Raw genomic sequence first — 22,155 nt, forward strand, 5'->3', positions numbered from 1 at the left:
TTAAGGACCAAACTTCTGGAATAAAAGGGAATCATGACATGTCACACATGTCATGTGTCCTTAAGGGGTTAAATAACATGCTGACACAATTACCTTTGTAAATCTTTTAAATGATTTTTGTTGTGCACACAATGTGAACAGCAGATATGACCAAATCTAATCATCTAATATTTCTGTCTGTTTTCTCTACAATGCATTGTTCCAGATAAAAATTGATGGATCTAGTGTTCTTCAGATACAGCTGCATCGGGAGGAGGGCTGTGGGAAAATGCTGATTTTGGTAAACCCCAGGAGAAGAGAATCAGGTACAGTAAAATCATTTAGGCATTGCGTAGCTAGATATGTACATGACATTCAATGAAAAATTAGCTTGGGGGCCGAGAAATACAAGGTTAAAAGTCCAATGTTTGAAACCTTGTGATTTTTGTTGTTCATTCTTTTAATTTACTTACAATAAAACATTTAACTGCTGGATCATTAGGATGGCTGAAAAATTAGTAGTAATCAATATTTTTTCTGTACCAACCCAATCACTCTGCTCCATAAATGAGTATGAAAATGCTTTTATAATTAAAATATATTTGTCTTCCATTAACTGCAGTGATGGCTTGGGTAAATTCTATCATTTAACCATTGAACATTGTGCTAGTGAAATTACTTTTGAATATATAAAGGGACACTTAATACATCCTGAGCACCTCTGTAGTTTACACAGCAAACATCTCCACGTTTCCAAACAATGGAAAATAAGTTCTAAGTGTGGAGTGTACATACCAGGGGTATCCTATGGAACATTATGTGAAAGATCTTACTGTGGATTCTCGTGGGGTTAACTTCAATTTTATAGGGGAGGAGGCATGAATAATGCTACTTGGAAAGCGAACAGAAACTGCAATGTGAAATAAATTAACTTGCAGTTTAGCATCATTCATATGTTTTCATGAGAGAAACAACCAGCAAGTGGTGAACTGCATGGAGTTTTAAACCTTGCAGTGAAAAATGAGCGAAGCAGGAAATTCCAGCCGCTTCTGGAACTCTACGGAAGCTGCAGATTTGTCGAAAATTACACAGATAAAGAATTGTTTTGTTCTTTAGGATGCATTATGCCGCTGAATTGTATATGTTATCTTTTGCCACCCCCTTTTATTTATCTAACCATTTATGAATATTTTTGCACCAAAGCTTTTCTTTTGGCTATAGTACCAACCCCGTCCCATCTCATCTGCATTGTCAATGCTTAATTAACACTTCAACAGTATTTATTTCAATATCATCCAACCTGGATGGCATTGATCGGCCTAGATTGATGGACTCAGACTTCCTTTTTTTTTTTTTAAACCATCAAAAAAACATCTAAATAGTTATATAGTGATATGAAATCAGGGGAATTAGGGGACCTTAAGCAATAACAATACTTGTACAGAATGCTGTGGTGGTATTACTTCTCGAAGTGGCCATTTAGATAATTGGCAGGGTTGTAAACGTCATCTTGTGGTACCCCTTTACTTACCTGAAATTTGCTACGTACTTAGTGCAAGGGGTAGCTCTGTGTTGCCCTGCAGTATGTAAAATACAATAGTGTGTACTGAGTGGCCACATAGAATGTATTGGAATACTGTACTCGGCAATATTGCAAGATAACACATGCAAACTCAATGCTCAATTGCCCAATCCTCCTCTAGTAAAGTATTGAAGATACACAGCATATCAAATGCGTGAAAAGCATTGAACGCACTCAGCATCCATACTTTGCATGCTGACACAGGACATCAAATAGATTCAATAATTTAATCCATTTTAGGTGGAAGACCCGAACGGCTATCTCTCGAAATTTGGTGCTTAGACTGTCCCTTTAGGTCAAGCAATTTGACAAGTACAATGTTTAAATGGAACTGGTTGCCTACTAAGTGTTATTATTACATACTAGCAGGACAGATTCTTCAGAATTTGCCATTAGGGATTGTTAATTTGCTGACTATTAAAGTAAAACTGTCCTCCTTGTGTATTAAAAAAAACATGAAAAAAAGATTACATTTATTATAGCCTTTGTGCATATCCTCCTGTAATGCAAATATAAGTAAACTTGTCTTTTCATTCCATCCCCTGGCTTACCCTTGATCTAGAAGGGTCATCTTAAGTCCTCTTTGGTCGGCAGTACAGCTTATTGACCAAAAACGGTACAATTCTAATTTAGTGCTAGTGTGTGTTCATTAATTCTGACATCATGCGTAAGTCCCCAGCATAGAAACATAGAATGTGACGGCAGATAAGAACCATTCGGCCCATCTAGTCTGCCCAATTTTCTAAATACTAAGAAATTATGTGATTCAGATTTTCAAATTGCCCATATAAGTGGTGCTTCTGATCAAAATAGACTAAAGATGTCTGCTCTTATGGAGCAAGTGAATGCAACGAGATGCACTAACAATAGTTAATAACTATTTTTCATTACAACATAATACATAAAAAAAGCTATATTATATGTAATCTTTCATCATCAGCTAAATATTAGGATAGTTTTCCTTTTTATTAAAAAAAACAGTAATTTATTTTTCTGTTACCTACTTGACTTTCTTTATGACTAAATAACTGCCTACTAACAGGTTGAATTGTTTTGTTCCTGACAGGTTAGAATTAGGCTGATCGAGAGTCCATGCAGGCTTTCAACAGGAATATCTGAAATTCCTCAACTTTCACTTATTAAAGAGGCTCTGTCACCTGAATTTTTTAATTTTATTTATACATCTGATTGTAACATAATTCCCAACTTAATATAATATAATATATATATATATATATATATATAAAAGGGTTACTCCAGCCTGCTGTAGTGTTTACGATGTTAGGAGTACACTTACACCACACGCTGGTAAAGGGGCAAACGGTCTTGAAACTGTACGCCCTTTTACCCGATGTCCCGATGGGCACAGGGCCTCCTCTCCAGCTGGCTTATGACGCCCTGCTTGTGCAAAGCTGCAGAAACCAGATGCAGATAATGCCAACCAGCTATTGGTACATGAAGCTGCCTATTCTATTTGGCACACTGAGAGGTTCCATGTGAAGGTAAGGGCAGTCAGAACTGGTATGGCTGCTATCACTGTTTTTTTTATTTTTTAACCTTGTTTATTTGGCCCGTGTTAGCCTTTGAGTTTGACATGCTTGCTCTAGTGTGCATTTTAGGTCTTCCATTGGCATGACGTCGTGGAAGTGGGAGACTGAGCAAGCAGTCTATGGAGGAGAAAATCATTAAGTTCACTTAAAGGGCCAGTAATAAACTAAAAAGTCTTACATGTCAGTTTTGAAACCTGACACATACCTAGTGGCATATGCCTATTGAAATTCTCTTCAGTTATACAGTTCAGCAGTTTTATATAGCTATGCTTACAACCCTCTTGTATAATACAGAGCTGTTTGCCATGCTAACGCCTATTAAGCAAAGTCTTTATCGTTTTACTTGTTTCATGCCTGCATCTACTTCTACTCCTGTGACTTCTATATAGACAAGTATGACTAACCTGTTTATTATTATACTTAAAAAAAAACTGTGCCACTTTCTCATGTCATGTATATGTTCTACATTGATATTATTGCTTGCTTATGCTGTCGTGGCATCGTAAGCTCTGTTATCTTGTGCACAGACAAAATAATTAATTTTAAAGAAATATATATATATATATATATATATATATTTATAAATAAAATAAAAGTTAAAGCGACACTCCAGGGTCCCAGACCACTTCTGCCCATTGGAGTGGTCTGGGTGCCAACTCCCACTACTCCTAACCCTGCAAGTGTAATTATTGCAGTTTTCTATAAACTGCAATAATTACCTTGCAGGGTTAACTCCACCTCTAGTGGCTGTCTACTAGACAGCCACTAGAGGTCACTTCCTCCTTCATAGCAGGGCCGGACTGGCCCACCGGGATACCGGGAATTTTCCCGGTGGGCCGCGGCACCTGGGGGCTGCTCTGAACAAGTATGTGCCACCGGGTGGCCGGTCCGGTGGCACATACTCTGAAGGGGCCGGTCGGCGGCCGCATTCCGCGCTGGAGCCGCCGGACCGGGTGGCAGCCTCGCCGGTCCGGCGGCACTGCTTTCACTAATGCAGACATGCTGGGGGCTGATGGAGGAGGGAGGAGCATGTCTCTGTACCATGCTCCCTCGCGGTTCCCACAATTCCCAGCACAGGAACCGCGAGGGAGCATGGTACAGAGACATGCTCCTCCCTCCTCCATCAGCCCCCAGCATGTCTGCATTAGTGAAAGCAGTGCCGCCGGACCGGCGAGGCTGCCACCCGGTCCGGTGGCTCCAGCGCGGAATGCGGCCAGCCCCACTCAATCAGGTAAATGGGAGGGGAGGGGAGTGGAAGGGAGGGGAGGGGGGGAATAAAGAGACACAAGGGGGGGGGAATAAAGAGACACAAGGGGGGGGGAATAAAGAGACACAAGGGGGGGGGGGAATAAAGAGACACAAGGGGGGGGGGAATAAAGAGACACAAGGGGGGGGGGAATAAAGAGACACAAGGGGGGGGGGAATAAAGAGACACAAGGGGGGGGGGAATAAAGAGACACAAGGGGGGGGAATAAAGAGACACAAGGGGGGGATAAAGAGACACAAGGGGGGGATAAAGAGACACAAGGGGGGGGAAATAAAGAGACACAAGGGGGGGGGAAATAAAGAGACACAAGGGGGGGGGGAATAAAGAGACACAAGGGGGGGGGAATAAAGAGACACAAGGGGGGGATAAAGAGACACAAGGGGGGGATAAAGAGACACAAGGGGGGGATAAAGAGACACAAGGGGGGGATAAAGAGACACAAGGGGGGGATAAAGAGACACAAGGGGGGGGGAAATAAAGAGACACAAGGGGGGGGGAAATAAAGAGACACAAGGGGAGGGGGGAAATAAAGAGACACAAGGGGAGGGGGGAAATAAAGAGACACAAGGGGAGGGGGGAAATAAAGAGACAAGGGGAGGGGGGAAATAAAGAGACAAGGGGAGGGGGAAATAAAGAGACACAAGGGGAGGGGGGAAATAAAGAGACACAAGGGGAGGGGGGAAATAAAGAGACACAAGGGGAGGGGGGAAATAAAGAGACACAAGGGGAGGGGGGAAATAAAGAGACACAAGGGGAGGGGGGAAATAAAGAGACACAAGGGGAGGGGGGAAATAAAGAGACACACGGGGAGGGGGGGAATAAAGAGACAAGGGGGGATAAAGAGACACAAGGGGAGGGGGGAAATAAAGAGACACAAGGGGAGGGGGGAAATAAAGAGACACAAGGGGGGGGGAATAAAGAGACACAAGGGGGGGGGAATAAAGAGACACAAGGGGGGGATAAAGAGACACAAGGGGGGGATAAAGAGACACAAGGGGGGGGGGAAATAAAGAGACACAGGGGGGGGGAAATAAAGAGACAGGGGGGGGAAATAAAGAGACACAGGGGGGGGAAATAAAGAGACACAAGGGGGGGAATAAAGAGACACAAGGGGGGGATAAAGAGACACAAGGGGGGGATAAAGAGACACAAGGGGGGGATAAAGAGACACAAGGGGGGGATAAAGAGACACAAGGGGGGATAAAGAGACACAAGGGGGGATAAAGAGACACAAGGGGGGGATAAAGAGACACAAGGGGGGGATAAAGAGACACAAGGGGGGGATAAAGAGACACAAGGGGGGGATAAAGAGACACAAGGGGGGGATAAAGAGACACAAGGGGGGATAAAGAGACACAAGGGGGGGATAAAGAGACACAAGGGGGGATAAAGAGACACAAGGACAAGGGGGGGAATAAAGAGACACAAGGGGAGGGGGGAAATAAAGAGACACAAGGGGGGGGGATAAAGAGACACAAGGGGGGGATAAAGAGACACAAGGGGGGGGGATAAAGAGACACAAGGGGAGGGGGGAAATAAAGAGACACAAGGGGAGGGGGGAAATAAAGAGACACAAGGGGAGGGGGGAAATAAAGAGACACAAGGGGAGGGGGGAAATAAAGAGACACAAGGGGAGGGGGGAAATAAAGAGACACAAGGGGAGGGGGGAAATAAAGAGACACAAGGGGAGGGTGGAAATAAAGAGACAAGGGGAGGGGGGAAATAAAGAGACACAAGGGGAGGGGGGAAATAAAGAGACACAAGGGGAGGGGGGAAATAAAGAGACACAAGGGGAGGGTGGAAATAAAGAGACACAAGGGGAGGGTGGAAATAAAGAGACAAGGGGAGGGGGGAAATAAAGAGACACAAGGGGAGGGGGGAAATAAAGAGACACAAGGGGAGGGGGGAAATAAAGAGACACAAGGGGAGGGGGGAAATAAAGAGACAAGGGGAGGGGGGAAATAAAGAGACAAGGGGAGGGGGAAATAAAGAGACAAGGGGAGGGGGAAATAAAGAGACACAAGGGGAGGGGGGAAATAAAGAGACACAAGGGGAGGGGGGAAATAAAGAGACACAAGGGGAGGGGGGAAATAAAGAGACACAAGGGGAGGGGGGAAATAAAGAGACACAAGGGGAGGGGGGGAAATAAAGAGACACACGGGGAGGGGGGGAATAAAGAGACAAGGGGGGATAAAGAGACACAAGGGGAGGGGGGAAATAAAGAGACACAAGGGGAGGGGGGAAATAAAGAGACACAAGGGGAGGGGGGAAATAAAGAGACACAAGGGGAGGGGGGGAAATAAAGAGACACAAGGGGAGGGGGGGAAATAAAGAGACACAAGGGGAGGGGGGGAAATAAAGAGACACAAGGGGAGGGGGGGAAATAAAGAGACACAAGGGGAGGGGGGGAAATAAAGAGACACAAGGGGAGGGGGGAAAATAAAGAGACACAAGGGGAGGGGGAAATAAAGAGACAAGGGGAGGGGGAAATAAAGAGACACAAGGGGAGGGGGGAAATAAAGAGACACAAGGGGAGGGGGGAAAATAAAGAGACACAAGGGGAGGGGGGAAAATAAAGAGACACAAGGGGAGGGGGAAATAAAGAGACAAGGGGAGGGGGAAATAAAGAGACAAGGGGAGGGGGAAATAAAGAGACAAGGGGAGGGGGAAATAAAGAGACACAAGGGGAGGGGGGAAATAAAGAGACACAAGGGGAGGGGGGGAAATAAAGAGACACACGGGGAGGGGGGAATAAAGAGACAAGGGGGGATAAAGAGACACAAGGGGAGGGGGGAAATAAAGAGACACAAGGGGAGGGGGGAAATAAAGAGACACAAGGGGAGGGGGGAAATAAAGAGACACAAGGGGAGGGGGGGAAATAAAGAGACACAAGGGGAGGGGGGGAAATAAAGAGACACAAGGGGAGGGGGGGAAATAAAGAGACACAAGGGGAGGGGGGGAAATAAAGAGACACAAGGGGAGGGGGGGAAATAAAGAGACACAAGGGGAGGGGGGAAAATAAAGAGACACAAGGGGAGGGGGAAATAAAGAGACAAGGGGAGGGGGAAATAAAGAGACACAAGGGGAGGGGGGAAATAAAGAGACACAAGGGGAGGGGGGAAAATAAAGAGACACAAGGGGAGGGGGGAAAATAAAGAGACACAAGGGGAGGGGGAAATAAAGAGACAAGGGGAGGGGGAAATAAAGAGACAAGGGGAGGGGGAAATAAAGAGACAAGGGGAGGGGGAAATAAAGAGACACAAGGGGAGGGGGGAAATAAAGAGACACAAGGGGAGGGGGGAAATAAAGAGACACAAGGGGAGGGGGGAAATAAAGAGACACAAGGGGAGGGGGGAAATAAAGAGACACAAGGGGAGGGGGGAAATAAAGAGACACAAGGGGAGGGGGGAAATAAAGAGACACAAGGGGAGGGGGGGAAATAAAGAGACAAGGGGGGATAAAGAGACAAGGGGGGATAAAGAGACACAAGGGGAGGGGGGAAATAAAGAGACACAAGGGGAGGGGGGGAAATAAAGAGACACAAGGGGAGGGGGGGAAATAAAGAGACACAAGGGGAGGGGGGGAAATAAAGAGACACAAGGGGAGGGGGGAAAATAAAGAGACACAAGGGGAGGGGGAAATAAAGAGACACAAGGGGAGGGGGAAATAAAGAGACACAAGGGGAGGGGGAAATAAAGAGACACAAGGGGAAGGGGGAAATAAAGAGACACAAGGGGAAGGGGGAAATAAAGAGACACAAGGGGAGGGGGGACATAAAGAGACACAAGGGGAGGGGGCAAATAAAACAGAGGGGCACAGTGAAAGGATGGGGGAAAGAGACAGAGGGGGGATAGAGAGATGGTGGAGGGAGGAAAAAGAGACGGGGAGAGAGAGACAGAGAGGAAGAGAGATGTGGGGGAGAGAGAGACAAAGGGAAAGGGTGGAGCCGGCAGGGGAGGGAGAAAGGACCCAGGAGGTCAGCCTGCAGCTCCTCTGCGTCCTTCTCGCACGAGCACAAAGCGTTGCCGCGGTTACCACGGCACTGCTCCGGCTCTCACGAGAGTGAACTCTAGCCCTGGAGCTATGGGCTAGAGTTCACTCTCACCACGAGTTCCTGGTGGTCGCAGTGTTGAGAGTGAACTCTAGCCCCATAGACACACTGCCCCCACACACACACACCATACACATTCACACACTGCCCCCATACACACACTGCCCCCACACACAGTGAATCTGACGAGGTATAGCAGACTGATAGAACACCGGCACTCCTTGCACCATAACCACTACACAGAGCAGTAGTGGTTATTGTGCATGGATTTTTTCTTTAAATAATCTACAAGTGCCCCTCCCGGGATCAGGCTCTGGATCCTCCACTGGTATATGACATGTATATTAATGTGTGTATTAGATATATATATATATAGCACTTTTGTTTATTTTGAACCATATGAGTGCTTTTTTTTACGTTGGAGTAATAATTTTTAATTTTAAGTTCTCTTTTCTAACTCTGTATCTGCACACTATGCTGGCGCGACGCATTATGGGGCTGGTAAAAAATTTTTTTCCAGGGCTGCTTTTAATGCCCAGTCCGGCCCTGCTTCATAGCACAGGAAACCTGTGCTAGAGCGTCGCTGGACGTCCTCACACTGTGTGAGGACCTCCAGCGTCGCTCATTTCCCCATAGGAAAGCATTGAAATTATTTATAGGGAGCGCTAATGCGCATGCGCGGCATTGCCGCGCATGTACATTAGGTCTCCTCGGCTGGTGGGCGGGATCAGTCTCGCCCACCGGCCAACGCAATGGAGAGGAGGAGCGGCGCGGATTATTATTTTTTAACTTTTTTGTATTTACGCAGTGGAGTGGTCCTTTAACCCTGCAATCATAACATTTATGTTATCTGCTAAACAACAATGTTTCAGATTTGCAGGGTTAAAACTATTAAAACTAAAGGGCCTCTGCACCAAAATCACTTCATTGAGGTGAAGTGGTCAGGGTGCCTCTAGTGGGCATGTAACATAATCCTCCAAATATTATTCAATTGTGTATTTTCCAGAAAAAATACTTTTCTCCTTTATAGTGTTGTCTGATTCATCACTCTGAAATAAAAAAAAAATATTCTGGTAACAGAGCCACTTAATTGAAAATTGCAAACAGAAATGAATCCTCAGTCTTTCATGAATGTGTGTTTTTATGAAGTCTGATTTGTTAGCCTTGTACAATGTGTCTGCATGCAGTGTATCCTTGCATTTTAATTTAGATAGGCCTGTCATCCTCGGTGGCCTTGTAAGTGAGCATATCTGTATGTCAATAGTTTAAACAGAATATGTGAGTTGGACATGTGGTTAGCCAAACATAACATTGTCTGAGTTTTAAAGTACACATGTCATACTTTCATTGCTGTTGCAATTCAATGTTTCCGTTTATTTTACAATTACTGAACAAAATGATTTGTTTGTTTTATTCACCTGACTTTTCTCTCCTTGCTTGAAAACCTCAATTTCTGTTTGATATATTAAGAAGCTATTTCTCAATGCATTCAAATAGTGGAATTATTTTTCTTTTCATAAATTGGTGGAGGGTATTCTGAATCGATCTTGAACTACTTCTTCAACAATATGCCCCCATACCTTCTAATTTGTTTCAGTTCTCTTTTTAAATGAAAACCCTCATTTTTTAATTTCTTTTTTTATATTTATATATATATGCCCTGTGTCTGCAGTGTATTTATACATGTCTTCTCAGTTTTGGCGATTTATTTAAACGGACGCTGGTGGCCTGTAGACGAGATCTTACGATCGTCTATTCCCGGCCGAGAAGGTCTGATACAGGTGATCCTTGTGTGTCCTGGTGCTGGTTTGTAACTTTGTTACCTGCCTCTCATATTGTTTAGTGTCAGATTATACACAGTGGTAATAAAACTAAAACGTTCATCGTCATTTTCTGAAACTCAAAAAATCCCACTATAGTGCCTAACTTCTGTAGATGTTTTGAACACAAATTTGAAGTGATGTAAAGTGCAAGTAGTATTTTGTTTAAATCATATAACTAAAGACATGAGCATTATTTTAGCATGCTCTTTAGGTGTTTATTTGGTTGAGACACATTTCATTTGTGTGACTCAAATATTCCATATCATGGATCCGGAGCGCCTGCCTAACCCTTGGGCCATAGGCGGCTGCCTAGGATCACTTTTAGTTTAATCCTACTCTGATTTCTTCCATGATGTTCCTGTTTTGTATGAAGTTAAAATATTTACTCTGTGCGTAAATGTGTGTAAATAATACTGTTATTCCTTTAACTATATATAACTTACTAATTCAGAATATTGAGTCATTGAGTCACCTCTGAATTATCAGAAAATCCCTTGTCTCAACAAATATAGGTATCCTGCAAGACACTTAAAATATTGGTAGGCATAGGAGTTGAAAATTTTTAATGATGAGGCAAAATAATTCTTATTCAGTTGACACAAAAAGAAATGTCAATTGAAATGATATAAAAACCGTAGAAGAATTTAAAGTTGTAATTTAGCGATTTCCGTCCACAATAGTAAGAACAATGTATCGATAATATTTACAATGCAAAAAGAGACAGAGTAAACCGCGCCCAAGATAAATATACAAACGGTTATAGGTATATGGGTATCCAGATGTTATATAAAAAAAATCAAAGATAACAAAATAATAGTGCAATACAGTAGACATAGCATATATGTGGTGGATAAATACGTGTCTCTACCACTCATATTCCTATGAGCTACTTCAGAGCTCTGCTGTTTTGCGCATGGGCGGAACAATCCCAGTCTAAGAATATATGATGATATGGTCACCACAAGTACTTTGGGTAGGTGCAATGTGCAGGGCATATGTGAAGGCAAATACAGAAAATAACTCCAATGGTGAAGTAGGTACAGGTAGATGTGTCAAATTGGTAAGTAAAAAATTATACTCGCATTTACTAGAACAGAACTTGCTCTGGTGTGAACAGCATGGGTGGTATAATCCCCACCTAAGGATATGTTGATACCAGGAAGCAGTTGATGGATGCAAAAGAAAGTTGTACATATAAAAAGATAAACTTTAGTTTGCCAAACAAAAAAATATAAATTTGGATAATAAAAACAATAGTAGATACTAATGAGTCCCACTTGATGCGTTTCGACACTCAAAGGGGGGATTATACCACCCATGCTGTTCACACTAGATAGAGCAAGTTCTATTCTAATAAATGTGAGTATAATTTTTTACTTAATCACACAAAAATAAATTCAACGCGGAAGCAAAGTGATAATAATCCAAAAGCAACTTGAACACCAATACAGAGTCTCTCTTTTCCAATCAGAAAACTGGATAAAAACAGGGGGGTAGGTGCAGGGCTTCAGTAATACTTGACAAGGTATATGTGGCGAGAATCAGAGAATAAATAATAGTGTAGTATTTAAAACCGTAGTGATGATAGGTAAAATAAAAGATGTGCACTCACACTTTCCTGGAGCTTCAATACAGCTCCAGTCTATGCGCCTGGGCGGAATAATCCCCGCCTATGGATTAAGTGCAGAGGTAATTCTTCGACTTATAGGTGTGGTAGGGGGTATCCTCATACTACACTATTTCTTTTCTGGTTCTCTCCACATATACCTTGTCAAGGATTACTGAAGCGCTGCACCTACCCCCCTGTTTTTATATAATTCTTTACTTACTAATTCGAAACATCTACCTGTACCTACTTCACTATTGGAGTTATTTTCTGTATATGCTTTCACATATCCCCTGCACATTGCACCTTACCCGAAGTACTCGTGGTGACCATATCATCATATATCCTTAGACGGGGATTGTTCCGTCCATGTGCAAAACAGCAGAGCTCTGAAGTAGCTCATAAGAATGTGAGTGGTAGCGACACTTATTTATCCACCACGTATACGCTATATCTACTGTATTGCACTATTATTTTGTTATCTTTGTTTTTTTTTTAGGTCCATTGTATATAACATCTGGATACCTATATACCTATGTACATATAACCGTTTGTATATATATCTTGGGTGCGGTTTACTCTCTCTCTTTTTTGCATTGTATGTATCATTAAGGTCTGGGAATCCTTGTACTGTTTACTGCTGCCTGCTTTGCATCCCCTGCTAAATATTATAGTGAGCCCATTTTACTCTCTCTGTTTATCGATAATATTGGTACTGTATTCTTTTGTGATAGTAGTCAGTTGTAGATAGCAAGGTGATCTTTTACATCAATATTAGTATGTAGCAACACCACACTTGATAGGGGTTTGCCCTAAAAGGAAATAAGAGGATCCATACCATAACACTGCAAATCTATTCACCAAAAATGTAAATAATTAAAAATCCTTACACATTTTGAGGCATATCTCACACAACATGCCATGTTAAGTCAAATCCACAATTGTTTTTCCGGTTGTTACCCGGCCTCATTAGTGCACAACTAGCATTATCCTGATTTATCTCATCTGCCTAGTAAATCGGAACTTCTTGAGGTCATAGGTGTGACATGTTCCAATCAGAATATTTCATCTTAATTTGTCCCTAATTCTGTGCCCAATTGTGGTTTCTATCCTAGATCCCAATATGTGCATTCCTTATGCCTTTTCTGTGTATTATCTAGTTTTGACGTTGGCTGGTTTATAAGAATTTTGAGTACTTATGTATCCCTGACCCAGCATGCTCTACAATTACTGCTTTTCTGTATATTCTGACCTGACTAGTTTATTCTGTTTATCTGTTCATCTATGACCCTGAACTTGACTAGTTTTCTGACTCTATATTTATCTGTTGTATATGTTAAGTCTGGCCATTCCAAGGCCAGATAATTCATTTATCTCTGTCTCTTCTGTGGTGATACCCTCTCCCTGCTTGATTGGGTATACATATCGTGACACCAGGGACAATGTCCATTAAAATTGGATTACATCCCTTAAATATGTTTTGGGCATTAAAGTATGCTTTTCCAACAAAGGACGCTGCATAAAGTCATTCAAATACATAAACTTCCATTCTCTAATCCATTTAAAGGGATACTAACATAATGAGGCCATTTAAAAGGACACTTGGAGAATGGGTATTAATAAAAAATTGTATTTTATAAACCCTTTCAGTATAATATATAAATAACTTGCAAATCATTTAAAGGCACACTCCTTATGTTAAATACACAAATTTGTATTTCAAGCATTAAAGTGTTCTATCTACGTAGATTCAGGGCCCTCAAGTAATTAAAAAATCAAGATGTTTTACTTACCTTCAGACCTTGCAGCCAGCTTTGAACATTGCTAAACACAAACTCATTGCTAAGTGCACTTAGAGTTTCCCAAAGTAATTAATCTAGGGAAAAACATTGTTAGCTCAAGTCTGTTTACGTCAGTGGGTGCTCAACAGAGGGAAGCTTGGAGATGGTAAATTTCAAAAGCATATCGTGCATCATGGTTTGTGAACCGACCCCTGTTAGTATTTTGTTAAGAATACTTATCACAGATTATTATATACAGCTGTCCCTGACATTCCTACAGGTTCCTCAGATTATAAAATATTTTCTCATGGCTAGTTCAGTATTGAGATTGTATTCTTCTAAAACTGTTGTTCTTGTGCCCTGCCCCCTACCTGGCAACCTCTACTCTAGTCTACCATTATTGGGTTAGTCACACTTCAAAAGATTTATTTTTGTTATACAATAATGGGATGTTCTGTCAAAAGTAGTAGCATCAACCTTAAAGAGACCCTATAGTCACCAGAACAACTACAGCTGTACTGGTTCTGGTTTTGTTCCTGCAGGCTGAACACTGTAAACACTGCCTTTTCATTACTGCCTAGGAGCACACTCACACAACCACTTGAGGTGCTTCCTGGTGTTCAGCGCCTCCACACCTTTCATGGAGATGATGAATAAACCTAAGGTTGCCAGATATGGTGCCCTCCCATAAATATATATAATCGCAGATATGCTATTAGATGTAATCCGGATCTGATATCTTGATTATGTTCAAGAACCAGTTTAGCTTTTGACTACTTTCTGCTATTGTTATGTAGGTCCAGACATTTGGAGAACGGATTGGCCTCTTTGTCCTCAACTGCTTAGTGTGTGGGTTTATGGAGGGTGGTGAGTCGGAGGATGGAGTCTGCTTTCTTCCACACTCTGCAGGAGAGCTAGCCAAGATCCTCTGGCACCATGGAGAGGCAGTAGCATTCTACACGTACAAAATCAAAGGTAAATGCCTATTTCTCTGTCTCGCTCTTCCTCCCTCTGCCTTTGTCCCTCAGTCTGGAGGATAGACTATGGGTGAGTGCTACATAAAAAGTAACACCCACAAAGCGGTTAAAGATAGGGTAGGTGAGGTGAGTATATCTTGATATTTTACATTGAATACAGCATGTATCTTTGTATCTCATGATATATTCAATGTACCGTATATACTCGAGTATAAGCCGACCCGAATATAAGCCGAGGCCCCTAATTTTACCCTAAAAAACTGGGAAAACTTATTGACTCGAGTATAAGACTAGGGTGAGAAATTCAGCAGCTACTGGTAAATCTCTAAATAAAATTAGATCCTAAAAAAAATTATATTAATTTAATATTTATTTACAGTGTGTGTGTATGAGTGCAGTGTGTGTGTATGAGAATGCAGTGTGTGTGTGAGTGCAGTGTGTGTATGAATGCAGTGTGTGAGTGTGTGATGCAGAGCCTTGGTGGGGGTGGGCATTTTTATTATTTTTGTATGATTTTATTTTAATAGTTTTTTTGTTATATCATTTTTTTTTAATTATTATTATTTTATTATTAATTTTTTTATTATTATTAATATTTTTATTATTTTTTTCGTCCCCCCTCCCTGCTTCCTAGCTGGCCAGGGAGGGGGTCTCTCACTCCCTGGTGGTCCAGTGGCCTTGGCAGATCAGTGGGGGGGAGGGGGCCTGGCAGAGAGCACTTACCTCTCCTGCAGCTCCTGTCAGCTCCCTTCTCCTCCGCGCCGGTCCGTGCAGCTCCTCTGTCAGCTCACACTGTAAGTCTCGTGAGAGCCGCACTATGACCCCGCGGCTCTCGCGAGATTTACACTGGAAGCTGACAGGTGCTGAACGGACCGGCGCGGAGGAGAAGGGAGCTGACAGGAGCTGCAGGAGAGGTAAGTAAACGCTATGCAGCCCCCACAGCCCCAGTCTGTATTATGGCAATGTAAGTTGCCATAATACAGACAGTGACTCGAGTATAAGCCGAGTTGGGGTTTTTCAGCACAAAAAACTCGAGTATATACGGTATATGAGGGCGATTTGCAGTAAGTTCATTTTTTCTTTGCATGGTTTAAATAGCCACTAGCACCTCTTTAATGTTTTAGACAGATTTGACAACTTACCTGGGTCCCCTAGGAAGCCATGCCACCTCCATGCTTCTCCTGCTCACCCTAAGCAGGGCCAATACTCTGCTCACTGGCTGGGAGTGCTCAGCTCCCATACTTAGTCACTGAGTGCAGCCCTGCATGTCCCTGTGTAGCTCAGGATATGCAGCCAGTTGTATCCAGTGGAACCCAGGAACGTTGTCAGTCCATTCTAAGATAATTTTATAAACTACACTGGGATTGCGCAAGGGCACTTCTTGCTCCATAATCCTTGCAGTTGGCTGTAGTGGTTATGGTACTTGGATTGTTCCTTTAATGGTGTTTTAAGAGACCTCTGTTTATGCCATGTTTACCCTACTCTGTAGCAAGATACTTTTTTGCAGCACATTGTTTGTGAGCAGTCTGTGTTTTGCCTGGTGGTGTCAGGGATTTTAACAAACAGGGTCATTTTTGGCAGCGAGGTCGTTCCTGGCCTCTCTGTGCCAAGACCAGCTTAAGGCAACAGAAATAATTACCTCCTGTTGACTGTCTCATCAGGCTGAGGTGACGGCATCCGCTGTGTGTTTTGACAATACCCTCAGTCTGCTGACTTGCTGGCTATTCAAAGCATGACTCACTAGCTCCACCCACTCTTTTTAAGCCTCTGGCTGTATTCTTATATTGCTTTTTTTTTTTTTTTTAAACACAGTAACTAGGTTATACACAGATCATATGAACAGAATAGCATTTGCCTTACATTAACCAGAAGTGTTTTGGCTTCTTTAGAGCCTCTATCGTTATATCCGGTGGGTCCAAATATGTAATATTGGACTTGTTTTCATCCAGTCTACATCGTTCATACGTTTTAAATTAGGACAGAGAAGGTTAATTATTATGCAACATTGATGAAAAGTTTATATTATGTTACAAGGGAATTGTGTATCAAATGTGAGTGCAGATGTGGAAAAATAAAACTATTATTTGGGAAAAGAACCTCCTGCACATTCACACTTTTAGAAGTTTGACCTAAATTAATTCTTACACATATCCGTTTGCTTTCACGCTAATACATATTGAGAAAACTGTTCAGTAATCACTGCTGTGTTGGAGAGACTACTTCATTTTATGTGTGTTCAATTAATACACAGGTAGGAAAACTAGAGAAAATAAAGTTGCTGGGATATATTATTGTTGTAGGTTACATTTTATACCCCATATAGACTCAGTGCTCATAATCAATTTTTTCACAAGCACCAGATAATCTGACAATGACAGCTTTTCAATTGCTTACAACAAAATAAAAAGCAAATGCCAATTACTCGAGCCTTTACTTCTAAGTGTTTATGGTTAACAAAAATCATTACAGTTTGGAACAAATTATCTCATTCGAAATAGAATTAGGCAAACTAATAACACATGAACTGCATCTGTCGTCAAGCTCATAAACCCAGTCATTCTGATGCATACACTCGTCACCCCCCCCCCCCCCCCCCCCAAAAAAAAAAAAAAAAAATATTGAATACCTGCTGTATTTGAATTACTTTTAGTTGAATGTGAAGTGGCAGTTTTATCAACAATACGTTAATAAGATTTATATTCACTATTATAGCCTTGACTATCCAGCTTTGCCAAAACAAATTGCGACTCTTTTTTAATGCCCTGTATTGAATTTGATGCACACAGTGCCCTGTCTTTATTGCTCTTACTGTGAAGAACATTTCCATTTGTTGCTGGTGAAATCTCCTTTTTTCCAAGTATTAATGAATGGCATCTTTGCTCTGTGTACAATACAGTTAATAAACCGGTAACTAGAGAGGTGTTGAGCTCATAAATGTTTGTATAATGCTAATCAATTGATACGCTTTTTCAATGCAATATTGTACCTGTTTGAATGGAATAAATATTATGCCTTAACTCGGGGTAAATGTTATAGTTCTCTCCTTTTGTGTCTTGTTCAATGCCACAGGCAGCTTATATAATGACAGAAACAGCCATTGTTACCTGCTACCTGTTCTAGACACATTGTTTGTTAGAAAGAGATGGCGAAGACATGGCTTGGGAACACGAATGTTACAAGATTATTGCCAAACCTTTGCAAGGGAGCTTGCTTTGGGTGTCAGTTGCCCTATTTCTCCTGCTATGTATCGAGGTAAGAGTACTTGGGAAGGATACATGAGATCACAATAATAAATCATTTAAACCTTGATTAAAGAGATACTTGGAAATACATGGCAATTCTGTGAAAACCTTGCAAGTATTTTAAATAATCTGTAAAGCATTTTCTAGATCTGCCAAATGTGCGTTTCTAACAATTGAAGGCAGTCACCACTTGGAAACTAAATATACATCATGTAAAGACCAATGCAGTCCACAAAGTATTTCAATAAAATAATACTTTTTTTTCCAGTGTACAAAACAAAATACAAGCTTAAAGAAACACTACAAGCACCATAACCACTACAGTGCCATACCCTGACAACCCCTTATGGAAGTAGTTGAACCGTTTTAGCCTTCAGGGAGTGGTGCCTGGCAGACCTCAGGTAAGAAGTCAAACTGTTCTGAAATGGTCTTACTACTTACAACGGAGGGGGTGCCAGTTAACTCCTGCAACCATAACCACTACAATGTGCTGGAGTAGTTGTGGTGCTTAGAGTGTTTATTTAACAAAATAGGCACTCAAATACAAAAGATACAATACTGTTTGAACACTCCTACCATATTGGGCTTTGTGAAAGATGCTTAATTTTGAAGTCAGCCAGTGGGTGCTCCATGCATTGTTATATATCTTATATCATACTATATTTGTTGACTGCAGTGTACACCACAAAAATACACCCTTCCATTTCTAATGACAGTATGCAGCAAATTCTTAAGGGATCATCCCGAAGAACAAGATCGAATGTGGGAAGTGGACCCTCCAGGTGACTGGAGTCAGAGAATTAATATCTGGTTAAAGATACAGCTTGGAGAAACTCCAGCGGTGAGTATTGTCAGTGTGTCACTTGTAGAAATATTAAAGAGGAGGATTTTTAAAAGGACACAGTAGACACTGTACCTGTTCCATCTCGTTGAAGTAGTTGTAGTGTCTGGAGTACTATTGATGTTGGCCTTCTACATTAAACTGATGCTCCAGTGGCAAAATAGAGAAAATAAATAAAAATCACGGTTTAGAAGATGTATCCCCACTGAAACCTGGAATGCATTTAATCATGCATTTTTATCATTTGGGGGTATAGGTTTATACAGTTTGAAAAAGCTTTAGTTATCTTGTTTGCTGTCTTAGCATGCTCTCATCTTCTAACCTCACCCAGATTTTCTGTGGCTGTCCAATCACAAACTTCCCAATTCAGCTCAATGAGAAGTCTTTGCAACGCAGGTGCTCTGAGCAATTGCTGCCTCTTGAGTTTAGCACCACTGAGCTAACCAAACCAGGAAGTAATAGGACCTTACTTGCTTGAAAGCCAGGGGGATGTATAGTTAATTTATAAAAGTGTCAGTTTCTATTAAAATCTACACTTTTTGTACAGTGAAAAAAAAAAGATTCTTTGCACGTAAAGGAATTTAGCAAGCTAAAATGGGATCTTTAAGGGTTTCGGGTGTCTCTGTAAGAGAGCTAATGACCGCTTTCAGTTTACCACAGCACCCATTCGAGGTATGACTTGGTATGACTAGAAGAAAGTCTGTAATCACGGTCTAAGCCACAACTCCAGTAGGGGCTGAGTTAAGGGAGATTAATATGCCGTATTCAGTGTTAAACTGCTTAAAAATGGTTTAACACTCAATGGATTGACAATGTCACAGGAATCCACGCTATAACCAATTCACAGTGCGCCCAGCAGTGATGCCGATGCTGGGATGATGTCATATCTCGGCAGTCGGCTCACTGCAGGGTGTATGAGGAAGCTGTCCAGGAGGAGCACAGAATGTAAAGGGCTCCCTGCCTTTCTCACCACCCCTGCTTTAAAGTATTTGCATTTATATTGTGTGCTTTTTCCTAATGGCTTTCAGAAATATTTACGTTTTTAACCTGAAGGAGAAAAACAACTCTGCCATTTTTAACTATGTTTAGGCTGTATTTCCATTTTAAATTGTTACATTAAAAAAAAGCAAACATTAAACATTTTATATAAGATTTCGGTTTATTTAAAAAAATCACATGTTAAAACAAATATGTGAAATGTATGAAACTTGTCCGTGCCTGTTTGTGCTGTTAATTCTACATGATTTGTTCCCATCTATGCATTGTGTGCCATGAAATAAATGCTAATTCTATCTGGCTGAAAATACCGAACAGTCAGTCAGAACATACATTGGTTTCACATGGATCACATTGTCTCTTTTCCCTTTCTGAATCTCGTCTACCTTATGGATATTAGAAAATGTCAATAATTTACATATAGATTGGAGATTGTTTCAGTTTTATTTATATTGACATATTGAAGTAATGCCGTCTGTCAACACAACCATTGGTCACTCACGTAGCAATAATATTTCACATAATTAGATAATAGCACATGAGTATGTACATATAGTATATCAGCTTTATAGATCTAACTACATTTTAAATTTTACTGGTATATTAGAAACATTCTGTTCTCTCTAATTAGCTTGTATTTTGTTGATTTGTGCATATAATAATACATTAAAAACTGAGAATTTAAGAGGAATTCAGCAGATGGTAAAAATTATAGCTATCCCGTTTCACTTTAGCAAGTTTAAAAAATAAAATAAAAAAAAATGTAGATTCTAATATTCAGCCTTTTTTTTGTTTTGTTAATTTTTTTTTTAAATAATTTGTTGACAACAAAACAGAACACCAATTATTTTATTTGAATTGTTATGTTAGTAATCCTATACAGTTTTTTTTCACTTTAACATTCATCTATCTAGCTGCAGGAGTGCACATCAGACTATACCAGTGAATGCACAGATACGAACAGCCTTTCAAATGAAAAAATCGTAAATGGCCGTCTTGATAGGAAAGGCTCCATCTCACCTGAGGATGATTCATATGTTGTTTTAAGGACACGGGGGGAAAACAAAAAGAGAAGACGCACGACAGACTGTAGAGATGAAAACGTCAACAAGCAAAGAAAAATTAACTGAGGTTTTAAGCACTTTTTGTGTGTTCTCTTGCATTGAACTAAACATGATCCATAGAGTGAATGTGAATGCAGTCTTCCCCTCCAAAATGAACTAATTGTGCTTATTAATCCCATAATAACACCTTAAATCTGTAAAACTGCAGTCAAGAGGGAAAATTGTGAGGATAATTATCTCAACATGCTGTTTGGTTCTGTTTAACCAAAGGCACGTCATTTGGAATGTGTAATAATGACTTGTCTAATTATTGCTTTTACTGTTTACAAATAATTATTTTGTATTTAACGAACAAATAGACCCTAATTTATGTGGACTGCAATGGCTATATTTTGCGTAAACACCACTGGGACACTGTATTATGAATTTGTAGGAATAAACAACAACTTTGTAAACCGAATATCTCCATTATCTAAAGATACATCCTCTTGTATAACATACATTAACATAAATATTGAGGCGGTACATAGCTGCATATTGCTATTTTGTCAACTCCCTGCTGACAATGTGAGATGGGTTTCAAATAATTTTACTTCTCTGTGAGAGTTACATATCTCAGAGTCTGGTATGGGGTTTGACATATAGGAGTCATGAAGGACTAAACCCAACAGGTACTTCTCAAAATATATATGAAAAGAATATGACTAATAGATATATGACAAGTTATAATACCATGACCTTATAGCTGAAACTGAAAAAGTCTTCTTTTATATCACACATTGGAAGAGGAAGAGTTGAAGAGTTGAAGAAAGGTGGTGGTGCAGTGGGGGACAGCTTCAAGTAAGTATATCTACTTACCTCTGCACTCCTGGGCCACTACACCCAAAGCAAGCATATCACCTTCAGGAATCTTTGCAAAAACACCCTTAAAGGTGACAGAGCCCTTTAAAAAAAACAAAAAAAAAACATACAAATGCTCCTCGGCAGCTTGGCCACTTTACAAGGTAGCTGCTGAGACAGGACGGCACGCAGCTACTCTAAACAGGTAGGAGGAGCGGATGGCTGCCTACCTTCATACTTGCTTTTCTGCCAGTGGACTCACTTCCCATAAAATTCCCCATCTCCCTATCATAGAACGACATGCTCTTTGTACTGAGAACACCACAGAGGGGCATGCGGCCCCTCTTATGCTTTCAATTATTTAAACAAGAAAATAAATCTGCCCATGGCACCTGTGGGCACCTTCTTCATATGATATAGTTGCACTGGTGTGGTATACCACCTACACAGTGTCTTGAAAGATTGGTCCTGCCATTGTGATACATGTAGAAAACCTGGAACATGCCTCCCATATCTCCTCACACTCCTCCTCAACCCCCCCCCCCCCCCTCCCCCC

General features: G+C 41.2%; 1 protein-coding gene across 1 annotated transcript in view; it reads left to right on the forward strand.

Moving 5' to 3' along the window:
- LOC134603152 (protein FAM169B-like) overlaps nt 1-21,219 on the forward strand; it is a 54,840-nt gene extending 33,621 nt beyond the window's left edge. The window contains exons 3-8 of the mRNA XM_063448857.1: nt 206-305; nt 10,125-10,210; nt 14,437-14,614; nt 17,686-17,868; nt 18,575-18,699; nt 20,610-21,219. Coding sequence (XP_063304927.1) covers nt 206-305; nt 10,125-10,210; nt 14,437-14,614; nt 17,686-17,868; nt 18,575-18,699; nt 20,610-20,825 — 888 coding nt within the window. The 3' untranslated portion in view covers nt 20,826-21,219. The remainder of the gene's footprint in view (nt 1-205; nt 306-10,124; nt 10,211-14,436; nt 14,615-17,685; nt 17,869-18,574; nt 18,700-20,609) is intronic.
- Nucleotides 21,220-22,155: the final 936 nt, after the last annotated feature.

Source organism: Pelobates fuscus, chromosome 3, assembly GCF_036172605.1.
Source record: "Pelobates fuscus isolate aPelFus1 chromosome 3, aPelFus1.pri, whole genome shotgun sequence".
NCBI classification, from domain to species: domain Eukaryota; kingdom Metazoa; phylum Chordata; class Amphibia; order Anura; family Pelobatidae; genus Pelobates; species Pelobates fuscus.